The sequence below is a fragment of the Equus caballus genome, chromosome 7, assembly GCF_041296265.1.
Source record: "Equus caballus isolate H_3958 breed thoroughbred chromosome 7, TB-T2T, whole genome shotgun sequence".
NCBI classification, from domain to species: Eukaryota; Metazoa; Chordata; class Mammalia; order Perissodactyla; family Equidae; genus Equus; species Equus caballus.
The window spans coordinates 23,424,581-23,440,630 of NC_091690.1; the positions used below are offsets into that span (position 1 = coordinate 23,424,581).

Here is a 16,050-nt window from a genome sequence, read left to right on the forward strand (position 1 = left end):
GTTGATATACTCACAGTACTTTCCTTTGGATCAATATGTAGGTGAAATCATTACCATGGTTGCCCAGGTAGTCTCCAAAAATAGTTATTTACCTTTCAAAGAGGCTCCTTTCTTGTTCGCTAAGATAAGAAACTTCCTTGTTTTTGGAATACATGTGGGTGAGTGCAGCACAGGGCGCCTGTGGAGGCTTCACACAGTAGAAGGCTTCTTGGTCTTGGGCATCCAGGTACTGGCACAGTTCAGCACTTGAGTTTAAAAGCAGGGCACAGTCAGTATTGACATGGGAGGTGCCACTGGCAAACTGGCCCGTGAAGATCACCTTGTCATAGCCTTGGTTCCTTGCCCTCCAGAGAGCCGACACCCCTTCACTGGGGTGGATGAGCAGGAGAGACAGAGAGACCTGGCCCTCCCAGAACAGAGTGAAGCTGACAAGGTAGGTGCCATTGTTAAAGTCTGTCACCTTTCCTGAAGCGCCTGCCTGCAGGGCGGGGGAGGACATCCTGGCCCGCAGGAAATCCCCGCCATATTCCTTCCTGCGTCCCAGGTGGTCCCTCACCTGCAGCAGGATGTCTAGCTGATCCCCTTTGCAGTATGTGTCTTGCGGGTTGAGGAGGGTAGCTCTGCTGTGTGCGGCACTGGTGGTGGTGTTCACGTGAGTGAAGGGTCTGGGTGGGACCAGCTGGTCTAGTTCCTCCATGATTTTCTTTATTCTCAGCTCAGTCTCTGCTAGCGAAACTACTGGATTCAGCGATGCGTCAGGACATAAGGAGTTTGTGAAGTAATTCCAGTGATGGAGGGAGATGGGCAACTTGAGTGTAGTCCATAACTGAAATGACAAGGAATACAATAGAGAGCATAGAAAATGTTCCCCTTTAATGTAATAATTTTTGGTAGGTTAGCCAACTTCTATCTTTTATAGAATGATGGGAGATATGAAAATTAAACTAAAATGATATTGAGATTTTATTATCATATATGTTTCACAGGCAAAATGATTTTCCTTAAATCTGGTGGTACAACCTCACTTCTCCTTGGCTAATCTATTTCAGAGAGTCATTTAACCCCAAAGAGACTGAGAATCTTCTTCCTTAAAGTGGTGATGATAAAATATACCTTTACTGGACAACTGTGAAGACCAAATGAGATAATGTTTTTTAACTGCAGAGCAGAGAACAAGTGTTTATTGTTCTGTTATTTTTTATCTTAAAACAAGAATTCAGTCATTTAAAAAAGTTCTTAAAAAATGTTTAAAATGCCTGGGGCTCTTACGTAAAATATGATTATCTGTTGTTTCTATTTCACTTTTTTCACTTTGCTTAAGCATTCTATGATATTTATCAGTATTTTTCAGATTGCTTTAGCTAACTTAGGAGATAAGAAACATAGGTTTATAAAAATACATATTTATTTTCTAATTGTAAAATAACACTGATTTATTATTAAAAATGAGAGAATGCTGAAACTTTATAGCAAATAAAACTCAGTCACAGTCATGCCAACAATTGATAACTACTCTTAACATTTTGGTGATTTTTCTCTCATTCTTCATATACTATTTTACATGATTGTGAATAAATTGAATATTTACCAATGAATTTTGACTTTTTTAAAAAGAGTGCCGTTAAAAACTCTCCATCTTAGGTCAAAGGCCGCATAGTGTTCCAGCCTATGGATATAGCTTAATATTTCACCTATTTCCATCTTTTCTGGACAGTTATTGCATTCAGCTTTTCTCTATTACTTATAATTCTGTAAAGAAGAACTTTGGTATAAATCTTTCTTTGTAGTTCAGGTTATTTGCTGAGAACTCAGAAATAGAATTATTGGTGAAATGTGGTGAATATTTTTAAAGATCTTAACACATGCTGTGAAATTGTTTTCCAGAAATGTGGTGCCGATTTGCACCTAAACGAGCAGTGAATGAGAATTCTACTCTTAAAACCTCATGCTCACACCATTGGGCAGCTCATTTTTAGAGAGATTTGCCTGGGATTAGAACCTGACTCTGTCGCTGACTAGCTGTACAACCTAGGTTAAATTCCTTAACTTCTCTGTGAATCAGCTTCTTCATCTAAAATTTGGGTCATAAAAATAACCACCTCATATGTTATTGTGGAGATCATTGGGCTAACATAGGAAAAGCATTCAGAATGGTACCTGGCACATACTAAAGTGTTTGTTATTACTATCTATATTATTTGATAAATAAAAATGTTTTTTATTAAAAAAACTTAATATGTCAAATAATAAAACAGTAATAATATTAATCCAAGAGTATTGGATTTCCAGAATTTCCAGTAAAGGCAGAGTAATTTGTATTGGACTAACTCTTCTGCAGAGAACAATGATAAACTCTAGACCAAAAAACATCCTCTCTAAAAGCACAGGAGAGTGACTACAAGCAGACAAATGCTGGAGGGGAGTTGAAAGGTGGAAGAAGGAACAACTGGACTTGCATTATAGGAAGCGCTAACTGAAGTTCTTCAAGCCAAAGGGAAATTACACCAGAGAGAACTTAGATCTTCAAGAAGAAATGAAAACACCAGAAATGGTAACTATACAGACAAATAAAAAATATTATGTGTTTATCTCCTAATTTTGTTAAAATATGTATAATTATTTAAAGTAAAAACTATAATTTTGTAATAATATGGCAGCTATAGCATAAAGAATGGGGTAGGAAAGAAATGGAACTAAGAGTTTAAAAGGTTATTACAGATTACATGAAGTAGCACAATATTAACTCTGAAAGTGAAGACTGTGTACTGTGATTCCTAGCAAAATCCCTCTAAAAAAACAACTTAGAAAGCCCGGCCCCACAGCCTAGTGGCTAAGTTCTGTGCACTCTGCTTTGACGGCCTGGGTTCACAGGTTCAGATCTCTGGCGTGGACCTACGCCACTCATCAGCCATGCTACGGTGGTGACCCACAAATAAAATAGAAGAAAGTTGGCACAGATGTTAGCTCAGGGTGAATCTTTCTCAGCAAAAAAAGAAAAACAAAAAACCACTGCAATAAATGTTTTAAAAAAGAATCTAACAACTTAGAGCTATAAAAATAATAGAGAAACGAAAAGGAAATACTAAAAAAAAAGGAAAAAAATTCAGTTAACCCAAAATAAGGCAGGAAAGGGGGAACAGAAGAACAAAAAACAGAGGGGCCAAATAGAAAACAAATAGCAAAATGGTGGCCCTAAATCCTCTCATATTAATAATTTCTTTAGGGGCCAGCTCTGTGGCTGAGTGGTTAAGTTCTCATGCTCCACTGCAGCGGCCCAGGGTTCGGATCCTGGGCATGGACATGGCACCACTTGTCAGGCCACGTTGAGGTGGTGTCCCACATCCCACAACTAGAAGGACCGGCAACTAAGATATACAACTGTGTATAGGGGGGGTTTGGGGAGATAAAGCAGGAAAAAAAAAAGAAAAACAAAAGATCGGCAACAGTTGTTAGCCCAGGTGCCAATCTTTAAAAAAAAAAAAATAATTTCTTTAAAAGTAAGTAGACCTGGGGCTGGCCCCGTGGCCGAGTGGTTAAGTTCGCACGCTCCGCTGCAGGTGGCCCAGTGTTTCGTTGGTTCGAATCCTGGGCGCGGACATGGCACTGCTCATCAAACCACGCTGAGGCAGCGTCCCACATGCCACAACTAGAAGGACCCACAACAAAGAATTACAACTATGTACCAGGGGGCTTTGGGGAGAAAAAGGAAAAAAAAAAATAAAATCTTTAAAAAAGTAAGTAGACTAAACACTCCATTGCAAGGCAGAGATACAAAAGCAGGACCTAACTACTTGCTGTCTGTAAGGAATGTAGTTTAGGTATAAAGACAGCTACAGGTTGAAAGTAAATGATGGAAAATGATATACTATGTAAGCATAAAAAAGCTAATATTAATATTAAAGCAGACTTCAAGACAAAGAGTATTACCAGAAACAAAGATAGACAGTTCACAATGATAGAAGGGTCAATGTGTCAGAAAATATGGCAATCATAAATGTGTATGTGCCTACACATACATGTATTTATACCTGAAACAAAAATTGACAGAACTAAAGGAAGAAATAGAAAAATTCACAATCATAATTAGAAACTTAAAAACCTCTCTCAGTAGCTGCTACAGGCAGTAGATAAAAAAATGAGTAAGGACCTAAAGGATCTGAACAATATTAGCATAGTAATGTCTTTTAACCATCACAGTACTTTATCAGATATTTTTAAATTGCTACGACCTCAAATGAAAATTGAGTGATTTTTGAGGGACCAGCCCAGTGGCGCAGCAGTTAAGTTTGCATGTTCCGCTTTGGCGACCTGGAGTTTGCCAGTTCGGATCCTGGGTGTGGACATGGCATCGCTTGGCAAGCCATGCTGTGGTAGGCACCCCACATATAATGTAGAGGAAGATGGGCATGGATGTTAGCTCAGGGCCAGCCTTCCTCAGCAAAAAAGAGGAGGATTGGCAGAAGATGTCAGCTCAGGGCTAATCTTCCTCAAAAAAAAAAAAAAAGAAAATTATGAGTGATTTTTAGTATGGTAGAATAATATTCTGTGCACAAAATGAAGAAATATAACAGGAAAATTCTGATTCAAGATGGAGAACTAAGCACATATTATAGCCTCGATTTCCCTCCATAAAATCCTATAAAAGACAAGAAAGTACTTAAAAAATTTCTAACTGTTCTGGGAAAGAGGAAGAGATACCTTAATTGGACCAGAACTAGTAAGGAATCTCCTGAAAAATGAAAGGCAGGTGAGATTAGATCAAGGAAGAAAACCTTGGCTCCAAAGTCATGCAGATGAGGATTCTGCAAAAAGATGGAACCCACTTCATGGCCACTACAAACCGGGAGGAGGTTGGTCACTGGGGTTAGAGAGGGTAGAGGGGTAACCCACAGGAGGACTAACCAGGTGGGTTGATCCTGCCCTACTTCCCCACCTGAGCCTGGGCCAGGCAGCTACAAATGGGGACTTCTGTACTTGGGTGTGAGTAAAAACTAGAGATATTTCAGTTGGAGAGGTAGGGTAGGACCCTGTGTGCTTGGCCACAGCGTAGACAGATGGGCAGCATGTATTGCCCTGCAGTACTTTTTGCACCTATGCTACCAACGTGCTGGAGAAAACAGATCACAGCTCTCCAGACTGGCCACCACAGAATCTCAGGTATAGAGTGGACACACAACCAAGATTTAGCAAAGATTTTTATGGAAGCCAATTCATGAAGGAGAGGTATCAAGTTTAATGAAGAGAAGACACCCAAGGGAACAGAATTAATAGGAAGAGCAAAACAAAATTTAGGACAAGTATACTTTCTATCCTCAGAGAGATGCTAGATGATATTGCATCCATAAAAGAATGGATCAATTAAAGATCTTGGAAAGTGAAATCTTGCTATTCAGTGGCAAAAGTCAGTTGCATTCCTCTACACCAGCAACAGGCAAATAGAAAATGTATTGAAAAGGACACTATTTACAACAGTGACAATAAATGATAAAGCACTTAGGTGTAAATCTAACAAAAGATGCGTTAAGACCTCATGCAAAAATTCTAAAATTTACTGAAAGATCTTGCAGAAGACCTAAATAAATGGACAGATATTACATGTTGTTAAACAGCAAAATATTACAAATATGTCACTTTTTCCAATTTTATCTACATGGTTAATGTAATGTACATATAATTTAAGTAGGATTTTTCATCAAATTTGACAGGCTGACTCTAAAGCATACAAGAAAGAGTAAAAGGCCAAGACTGGCCAAGAACTGAAGTAGATTAAGCAATGGTAACTTGACCTACAAGTTTTCAAGACTAATTATGAAGTTCCATTAATTACAGCAATGTGGTATTGATACCTGGAAGACAAATTGATCAATGGAATAGAACAAAGAGCCAGAAAGGGACCCGTACTTATTAGAAATTTTGATATACAACAAAAGTGACACCATAAATCAGCTTAGAAAGAAAGAACTACAAAATAAAAAGAGCTGAAAAAGTGATGATCCATATGGAAATAAAAGAAAAATCAGTAAAAAAGAGAAATCCAGATACATTACAGGGTTAAATGTCTTTAAAGTTAAAAAAAGTAGAATATTTAGATAAATAATCTGACATTAGAGTAAGGAAGAGTTTCTTAATACTTAAAAAGCATTAACTGTAAAAAAAAGACAAACAAATTTTACTATATAAATATAAAAATAGTTTGTTGTTCAGAAATGCCCTTGGGGGGCAGCTCAGTGACATAGCGATTAAGTTTGTGTCCTCCGCTTTGGCAGCCTGGGGTTCGCGGGTTCAGATTCCACGTTGGACCTATGCACTGCTTATCAAGCCATGCTGTGGCAGCATCCCACATACTAAATAGAGGAAGGTTTGCACAGATGTTAGCTCACGGACAATCTTCCTCAAACAAAAAGAGGAAGATTGGCAATAGATGTTAGCTCAGGACCAATCTTGCTCACTAAAAAAACAAGAAAAGAAATTCCCTTAAAGAAGATGAAAAGATAGCTAAATATTGACAGAAGAGAGTTGCAACACATACGGAAGAGACAAAGGAAGAATGTGTGCGGCCACACACAGTATTATCCTCTCCCATATTGCATAATGATCATAAAGTACCTTGGTTCTTAAAGGTTGTGTAAGCTGTTGAAACTCCCCTGTTACAATCTATAGGTCTGGTCGTTTGGACTTTCCTAAAACATGTGAAGTAGCGAGTAAAAGTATACTTTTGTAAAACACAGAAAGAAAGCAACGCCTACCTTTGCGGAGTTTTGGACAACTGTAAAAGTGATCCAGGAGGCTAATATAAACAATAATACCAACAGTGACTTACGATTTATCACACTCATTGTCCTGATTAGGCTCCTGCAAGAGACAATACAAAAACTAGCACAAACACAACCAAATCAAAATAGAAAAGAAATGCAGATACACATGAAAAGTTTATGCCTCCCGATTTTTTTTCGTCCTCAGATAATCTACTCCCAGAGCTCAACCTTGGCCCTTCCAGCTGTTCTTCCTGTCTCCCAACTGCTAGCTTGGGCTGTCAGCTTGTTCCTTCAACAGAAGTGCTATTCCAAGACATGGAGCCCACCATGGACTCCCGGGAACTGAGCAGCTCAGGGCCTGAAGGATACAGGGTTGCTCAAGTCTAGGTGAATCTCTAGGATCTGTGTCACCTAATGGATTTCTTGTTCTCCTCCCTTAAACACAAAAAGCAGACACAAAATATCTCAGTAATTATTGACCCTGATAATCACATCATCTTAGGGCCTTTTCAATGTAACTTGATTTTTCCAGCTTCCTTATGACAAATCTGTTAATATGTTCCCTTTTCTTGTCTTACCAGCCTTTCTAGCACCCCTGAAGCTGGAAAAGAATTACTTTAAAACTCAGATTTCTTTGAAAAATTTTTCATCTTTATCCATATTTTTCTATGATTACATCTTAATTTCTGTTTTCGTCCTGGAATTTCAAGTTGTCTTTTTTTTGTTTTTTTGTGAGGAAGATTTGCCCTGAGCTAACATCTGTTGCCAATCATCCTTGTTTTGTTTGAGGAAGATTCTCACTGAGCTAATATCTGTGCCAGTCTTCCTCTACTTTGTACGTGGGATGCTGCCAAAGCCTGGTTTGCTTGGTTTGATGAGTGGCGTGTATGTCCACACCCAGGATTTGAACTTGTGAACCTGGGGCCACTGAAGCAGAGCATGCAAACTTAACCACTATGCCACCGGGCCGGCTCCTCAAGTTGTCTTTTAAAATCAGATTGCTTGATCACTTTGTTGCATATACAGATGTTGAATTATAAAGCTGTATACCTGAATCTTTTACAATAAAAAAAAATCTCTTTATATACATAAATAAAAATCCAATCTCTTACTGCTGTCTTTCTAAAATTTTCCATCTCTGAAAATTTACTTTCCCCTAGAAGCATCTCCTAGCCTAGATCCACAGTTTCTACATAGACATTAGAAGTTTCTGCATCCAAAAATAGATGTTACCCCTTCCTCTTCTTGCCCAAATTTGCCAATATTTTCATACCTTTAGTTTAGACTTTGACTTTGTTGAATCCTCCACATAGGAGCTCTGGTAAGCCGGGTGTGGAGGCTTTGTTCTGAAGCCACCAGTGTACTCTCGGAGTACCTCTCCTCTGTGCCAAAACAAATCAAGGCATAAGCTGCGGTCTGCATGCTTTGAGCTTAGAGCCACAACCTTCTGCTTGTTTCAGCTGAGTGTCAGGTATGCCAGCTCCACCCTAAGGAGGGGCCTAGATAACAAACTACCGTTATCAGTTCACACAGAAGTAAGTGTGTGAGGTCGTTCCCATTTTCAGATGAGGAAAATGAGGCACAGGTGGTTTAAACATTAGCTAAGGTCATATAATTAGCACATGGAAGAGGCAGGCCTTGAGGCCAGAGCTCCAGAGCTGGATTTTTAACCATTCTAAGGTGCTGCCAGCAGTCATGAGATAGTGGGAGACACGAGGCAGCAGAAGCCACGAAGCAGAGACAGAGGGTAGAGACTGGTTCGGTGTTAACAGCAGTAGGAGAAGCAGAGACAGAAAGTGCTTGAGTCACTTAATGGTGGAGCACACAAAACCTGTGCCTGCCGCTGAGGTGGTTTCAAACGCATTACTAGGGCCACCTCGTGTCCTAAAGGCCCCTCCAGTTAGTTCCTCAGCGACCCTTATGATCTCTGGGAGGCACTGGAGCATGTTGCAGGTCTGGGAGGATGAATTTTATCTCATCCCTTGTGGGAGACTGGAATTAGACACCCCAAGATATGCCTCTTTGGCCTGAGTATTATTTGGGCTGGTTACTTTTAAAAACTGCAGACAGGAAAGAAACCCTGAAAAGTAGAATTTACTTACCCTTTCTTAAGAGACATTTACATTGTAAAGGAAATCTCCATGTGTAAAGGCGTCTCCCTCTCTGTACCAGGAAGAGGGGGAATGACCTTATCTCTAGAAACTCTCATCAATGCGGAAGGCAAGGACTCAAGTCTGCACAATAACCTGACTCTTGTTTACTGTACTTGTGTGGTAATCTCCCATGATCGACTCCCCCTACCCCCAACATCCTCCTTTGCTTTTAGCTGAGGATAATATTTAAGGTGGTGGCTTCAGTCATTTTGGTGAGTTACCTGGGCCTCTCCCATGTATACATGTTATAAAGCTTTGTTTAATTTTCTCCTGTTATTCTGTCTCATGAATTTAATTCATTCTCCAGCCAGAAGAACCCAGAGAGGGTAGAGGAAATGTCTTCCTCCCCTACAGCCTCAAATTCTCGACAGGATTCTAAAATGTGCGAAACTGTCAAAATCGTGTGACACCAGCTACAGATATTGCAAATACACGTCATTATATTTTTGTTCACTGGCAGCATGAAACTGAAAGTGTTCTTTGAAGATGTTTTCCATGAAGATGAAAAACAAAACACAGGAAAACCGTGAACATCTTGTTCAGATGCACCTGACTTTGACACTTGAGTGATACGAGGAGCATGTGTCTAGGGATTTTCATGGCTAGGTAAGTGAACATGTTTGTTCAAAGAGGGATGTGATTGGTTTCCAGAGCACTTTTAATGGATTTGCACAACCTGAACAGGAGACTGTGGGCATCTGGCCACCTAGTCAATTTTTGACCAAACTCTAATTAACATGTTCGCCTGGCTGAGACTTTGTCTCCAAGATAGAATGAGGAGAACTTATTTAAAAAATTTATAAGTGGGCTTGCCCTTCAGGGTTGACTGGAACCTCTCTCCTACCAAGACCCTTTTAGTGATATGATTGTGAAGCAGGTGTACGCCCCTTTTTCTCTTGTGGAAAATGTGACTGAAGCGGAGCAACTTAAATACAGACATTTTGGAATGAAAAGTATTCCATTTCGTTATATAGATAGATACATTGTTAAGGTGTATTTTCTCTGCATTAGAACTGCAGTAAACATTTCTGTAGTCAAGATGGGCTGATGAATCTTAAAATCAGTGGATGAAAGCTTGGGGAGAAACAAGAATATCTTTCCACCAATACATTTATTAATTTCAAAGTGAAAAATAGTACTTTACAGTGGAAAAAAGCAACAGATACCAGCTTATCAAAGTGATCAAGGTTAATATCACGAGTAATAAGATACATCTTTTTCCATAAATATTGTACCTAGAAGGGCACACCACTTCTGTGATATTCTTGACAAAAATGCATGACCTCAGTTAATAATGAGAAAATACTAGATAGATCAAAATTGAGGGACATTCTACAAAATAACTGACTAATACTCTTCAAAAGTGTCATAATCATGAAAAAGAATGCAAGACTTTTAAGCAACTTTCAGATATTGGAAGAGACTAAGCAGGCATGATGATTAAGTGCAATGTGGGATCCTGCAACAGAAAAAGGATCAATGGAAAAACTAGTGAAATTCAAAGAAAGTCTGTAGCTTAGTTAATAGCCACGAATGTACTAATGTTAATTTCTTGATTTTGAACTTTGTACAATGGTTACACAGATGTTATTAAGTGAAGCTGGCTGAAGGGTATATGAGAACTCTCTGTACTATTTTTGAAACTGTAAGTATAAAATTATTTCAAAATAGAAAGTTTAAGAAAGCTTCTCAAATGGAAAAAAATAGTATATTTCTCCATGAAATGATTTATTTTTCCCATATCATCTACCAAAAATTTACCAAATAGTCTGTCATATTTATACAGGTTGGTGCTGCCACTTCTATCATTTCACATTGCCATCTATACATGGTATGTTTCTGGGCTCTTCATCCTGTTTGGTCTACTTTTCATCTATAGATGTCACACTGTGTTTTTGTTTTATTTTGCCTTTTTAAAACATGGCTTTGTATATCTTATTATCTGCTGGTCTGATTTTTATTGCTCTAATTTTTTCAAAATTAGCTATCTATGTACCATGTTTTCCCCCACATGCTGTTAAGAATCAGTGCTCCTACTGAGGCAGCAAGGGGGGATACTAACAGATGATGTGTTCCCTCATCTGCTCCAACCCTGGAGATGCCACAGAAGTGAGAGGGAGGTAGTGTATTTCGGTTATTAGTAAAAACTGTGAGAAATCCCTGGGAAGTCCGAGATGATGGGGTTCTGATGTGCCTGTTGGAGGTGAGGGTTTAGGAAAAGGAAGCCAACCCAGGATGCAGGAAAAAGCTGGAAGCCACGGATAGGGAAAATATTGAGGTGAGCCTTCTGAGTCTTTTTAGTTTCCTTTCAATACCTTGGTTAGAACACTGATTGCTGCGTTGCTACTCCAGGGCAGAGAAACAGCATCATCTTGCAGCAGCCAGCTGGAGGCAATGTAGTAGTATCAGGCACCAGTAGAGAACCCTGAGGATAGAGAGGTGAAATATACATGTGCAAAGGAATGAGCTATTCCTAAACTCCTCCCCATCACCACCCATGGGGGCACTATTGTCATTTTTATCTGGGACAGTACTTCATTGTGTGGGATTTTTTCATGCATTATAGCATGCTTAGTATCCCCTTAGCTTTTTGCCCTAAATGTCTATTGTAATCCAGCATTATTATAGCAACCCCCAAATTTCCCTCGTACATTTCCAAATATTGCTTTTGGTTGAGAAACTCTGATTTAGATGTTTAGATCCCAAGAGGACAGTAGCTCTTTGGAAAAGCTGTACTCGAGTGGAGGTGCGGAAAAGTCACTTGAGGTCAGTGTCACATTATGTGTGTGAGTGAGAGAATGGGAAATTGTCGAGAACAGATCAAAACAGGCTCTTAGCACTAAAGAATCCTTCTCAGAATCTCTGTAAACTCATTACCAAGGGCACAAGCTAAGGCTTGGGATTTTGCCTATTCTCCTAGGGAGACAGTACCATTGGTAGTAGCAGATAATCCCAGGGAAATGTGACCTTAAGAAAAAAATGAGACATCTGAAGAGAACAACCACTATATAAGAAAAGGAAAAAAGTAATGGACCACACACAGCAAGAATTAGAATTGTAGGGGAGCAGAATTTGATACCCCAAAGTGTGTGTCTTTGGTTTGAAAGACTCAGGAAGAAACTTGGATCTTCTTCCCTAACTGCCTAAAAATAGACAGCTGACGCGCCCCCTCCCCTGCCCCAGCCGCGGGGCCTGCGCTCCCGCTCCGCCCACTCGCCCGCCTGCCGCAGCGCCCTCCCTCGCGCCTGTCGCCTGTCGCAGAACGGGATGCCCCCGGACTGCAGGAGGAGAACTTGCAGGGCTCCTGGGTAGAATTGCACTTCAGCAATAAATGGGAACGGGAGCAGAGTTCCAGCCTCCGTTTCTATTTATAATGGTGAAACGGAAAAATACTGCTGAATGCCCAGCATGAGTCTGGACGGAGTAGTTTCAAGAGTTCTCACTGTGACCGCCCGCCTCGCTCACAGACCCCACAAGATACTAACAGAGCTTCTGAAACATACCCATAGCATTGGAGAGAAAAACAGCTCTCAGTCTGAGGAAGATTATATTGAGAGAAGGAATGAAGTTGCAAGCGTCCTGAAGAAAAACTCAGACTGGATATGGGATTGGTCAAGTTGGCCGGAAAATATCCCCGCCAAGGAGTTCCTCTTCAGACGCCCTAAGCGCACAGCCACACTCAGCATGAGAAACACGAAAACATGAAGAAAGGGGGCATTGTCTCGGCAGAGTTTCTGAAAGTTTTTCTTCCGTCTCTGCTGCTGTTCATCTGCTGGCCATTGGGTTGGGGATCTACACTGGAAGGCCTCTGACGACCCCCACCAGCACCTTTTGATGAAGAACTGAATGCGGCTCTTTTCATGTAGCCGGATGTGCATCCGAGCTGGCGGCATAGCTAACTGAAGAGCCATCTCGGTCCTTGAGAGGCCGCACCACTTGTGTGTATTTGTTCTGTAAATGCTCTGTTCCTAATTTAGGCAAATGAGAGAATAGACACTAAAACCATGCTAATCTGTAGTCATAGCTATGGGATCAATTAATAAGCATGTCATTAAGACTGACTGTAATAATTTGGTAGTAAATTTTCTTTGGCTATTTTAAATATCTAAGTATAAATAACTTTAACCCACTAGTCATGATGTATGTAGTATTTTCACAAAAATTATCTGCCAGCTTCATTCAGTTAGGGCACTTTATATTTTGGAAGAATGAACAATGTTGATATTAAAATGACTACATAAGGGGTTTATCCCAAATAAATATTGTGGCCTTATACTCACACTGCTGGAGGAAATACTATGTTCGAGGGCGTGCAGCTGTCTAGGACAGACTGCTCAGCTCGGCCTGCCTTTCTTCGCTGTGCAGAGCAGAATCCGAGGTACACACAGACTCACCATGTGGTCAGACGCTGGACTGCCTGCTTTACAGGGTGAGGACTTCAGTCTCTGGCTGTTAGTAACCACTGCATGGTCAGTATCCCTTCCAGGCCACCTGCCAAGCTAAGTAGCTTACTCTTTTATCACTCTAGGTTGCTGAATTTAGTCTTATCCTTTGTGTTCAGTTTTTGCGTGCTCTTAGAATCAACTTCATTCTAGCAAATCTCTCTACTTTGAAAAAGACTGGAAATAGAAAAAAATAAGCCTTTGCCAAACCCTAAAAAAAAAAGGGAATTTGAGATAGAAGGCCTATTTCAGGAAGGAGCTATCACCGTAGATGACTATGGTATAATATGAACTGGGTGTGGTAGACAGAGAGGAACCTAGCAAGACCCATTTGATCCAAGTCCTCTCCATGTCCCATCATCTTTGCAAGGCATGGCAAACATTCGTTTACCAGATGTTTGCTTTACCTTCTCTGTGTGAATTGCCTTTGTCTCCTTTGAAGTCCAAAACCACTACACCCAACATCCTTATTTGTCTTTAGCTGAAGATGATGTTTAAGGTGGTAACTTTGGCCATTTTGATGAGTTACTCAGTTTTCCTGGGTTTTCCGCATGTATACCTGTTATTACATTTGTTTGATTTTCTCCTGTTATTCTGTTTCATGTCAGTTTAATTCTTAGACTAGCCAGAAGAACTTAGAAGGGTAGAGGAATGGTTCTTCCTCCCCTATAATAAGCATAATAAATATCATTAGACAGAGATAAAGTAGAGATATCAATTGTCTGATTGTAAAGCAGAAACAAACAGTCATAAAGAACTAGTTGAAGATTCTTAGTCCAAAACATATAATTGCTGAAGTGAATAATAGTCTGGTGCAAGAGTAGAATGCACACAAAAATCAAATTAGTGAGTTGGAAGATGAGCTTGAGGACCTCTCCCAGAAATCATCAAGAAGGAGACTAGAGTTCAAAGAGTATGAAAGACAAGTTAAAAGATATGAAGCAAAGAAATAAAAATGTCAATATCCACATTTAATAAGAATCCCAAAAACGTAGGGGAAAAACCAAGGAAACAAAGAGACAATGCATTATTTTCAAGTGCGTGTGAAAATCAAGGACAGACCACATACTGGGTCACAAGGGAAATCTCAGCAACTTTTAAGTTCATCATTGAAATGTAAATCACAATGAAATTGCAAAATATTTGACAGGGAATAACAATGAAAGTAGTTTATATCAAATGTTGTAGAATGCCACCGCATCGCTAAGAGGGAAGTCTATAACTGCAAATGCGGCTATCACATAGCAATGAAAGTTAGGACTGAATGAGCTAGATGGCCCAGTCAAGATTAGAAAAGAACAGCATAGCAAATCTGAAGAAAGTAGAAGTGAGGACATCATAAATATAAGAGCAGATACTAATAGGAGATAAAACAAAGAAACAATAGAAATAATCAACACAATAAAAAGCTAATTCTTAGAACAAAACTAAAAAGTAAGAAACTTTCCAGTAAATTTGATCAAGAGAAAACCAGAAAATATACAAATAATTAACTTTGCGACTAAAAAAGGGTAGACCAAAGCTGATACCAAGATTTTTGAAATCATGAGAAAGTACTAGAATAACTTTATATCAATCCATTTGCAAGCTTTGACACAGAGGAAATATTTTAAAATTATATGACAACAAAATTGATGGGAGAAGGAATAAAAAGCTCAAATGAAAAAGCAATTATTCTGTGCATAGTGACTTCCTTCTAAAGACTACAGCCTGGAAATAGTGGAAAAGAGTAACTTCTACAGTGGAGAAACCTGACAAATGCAGTCTCAGCCAGGTAATCAAGGTCAACATCAACAGGGGTGAATCCTATCGATAATAGGTACCATTGATTTAATGTGATGAAAATGATACTCTGCCTCTGTGGTCTTCCTCTCCACAACTCATAACTTCAGTGTAACCATGAGATAAATACCAGAAAAATCCGAATTGAAGGACATTCTATATAAAATACCTGATCAGTACTCCTCAAAAATGTCTAATCATCGAAAACAAGGGAGGTCTGAGAAACTATTACAGCCAAAAGGACCTAAGAAGACAAGACAACTAAATGTAACATGGGATCGTGGAACAGAACAGGGATATTAGGTAAAAACTAAAGAAATCTGAATCAAGTATCATCTTTAGTTAATGATAATGTATCAATATTGGCTCATTAATTATAACAACGTACCATAGTATATATGTTATCATAGTCATATATACCACATATTTACATTTTTATCATAGTATAAATGTACCATAATGATACCATATGTACCAAATGTACCATAATAATAGAAGAGTACAGGGTATATGGGAACTCTCTGTACTATCTTCTCAACTTTTCTGTAAATCTAAAACTGTTTTAAGAAATAGAGTCTATTAAAATTCTAAAAATGTAGTTATTAAGCAAAATGAATTCATAATAGAAAAATATCTCCAATCTGTACTCCCAAAGGCACAAGTTTTACCCAATTTTTACCCTATTTCACCCATGTTATATAAACTATTTAGAGAAAGAGGCTGAAAATTCCCCAAACTATTTTGCAAGGAAAGTAAAGAAAGGGAAAATTAATTTCACTATGGAACACAGGTGAATAATCTTAAATAGATTACTAGCCAATTGGATTCTGTAATATATGGGGAAGAAAACCATCATGGTGACACTGAACCTCTTAACCTCAAATTTGTGTGCCCAGTGTGCAGCAAGCCATACACTGA

General features: G+C 39.2%; 1 protein-coding gene and 1 pseudogene across 10 annotated transcripts in view; one reads left to right on the forward strand and one right to left on the reverse strand.

Moving 5' to 3' along the window:
• NXPE4 (neurexophilin and PC-esterase domain family member 4) overlaps positions 1-16,050 on the reverse strand; it is a 50,870-nt gene that overhangs the window by 5,182 nt on the left and 29,638 nt on the right. For 5 of the 10 annotated variants that reach the window (XM_070273629.1, XM_070273631.1, XM_005611586.4 and 2 more), the window contains exons 3-6: positions 11,224-11,333; positions 8,029-8,137; positions 6,747-6,852; positions 93-826 (exon numbers count right to left, since the gene is read on the reverse strand). In XM_070273629.1, the coding sequence (XP_070129730.1) occupies positions 93-826; positions 6,747-6,836 (824 nt within the window). In that variant the 5' untranslated portion in view covers positions 6,837-6,852; positions 8,029-8,137; positions 11,224-11,333. The other 5 variants (XM_023644853.2, XM_014741371.3, XM_070273632.1 and 2 more) reach the window with 5 other exon arrangements.
• LOC100070885 (BCL2/adenovirus E1B 19 kDa protein-interacting protein 3-like) lies at positions 9,771-13,211 on the forward strand (annotated as a pseudogene).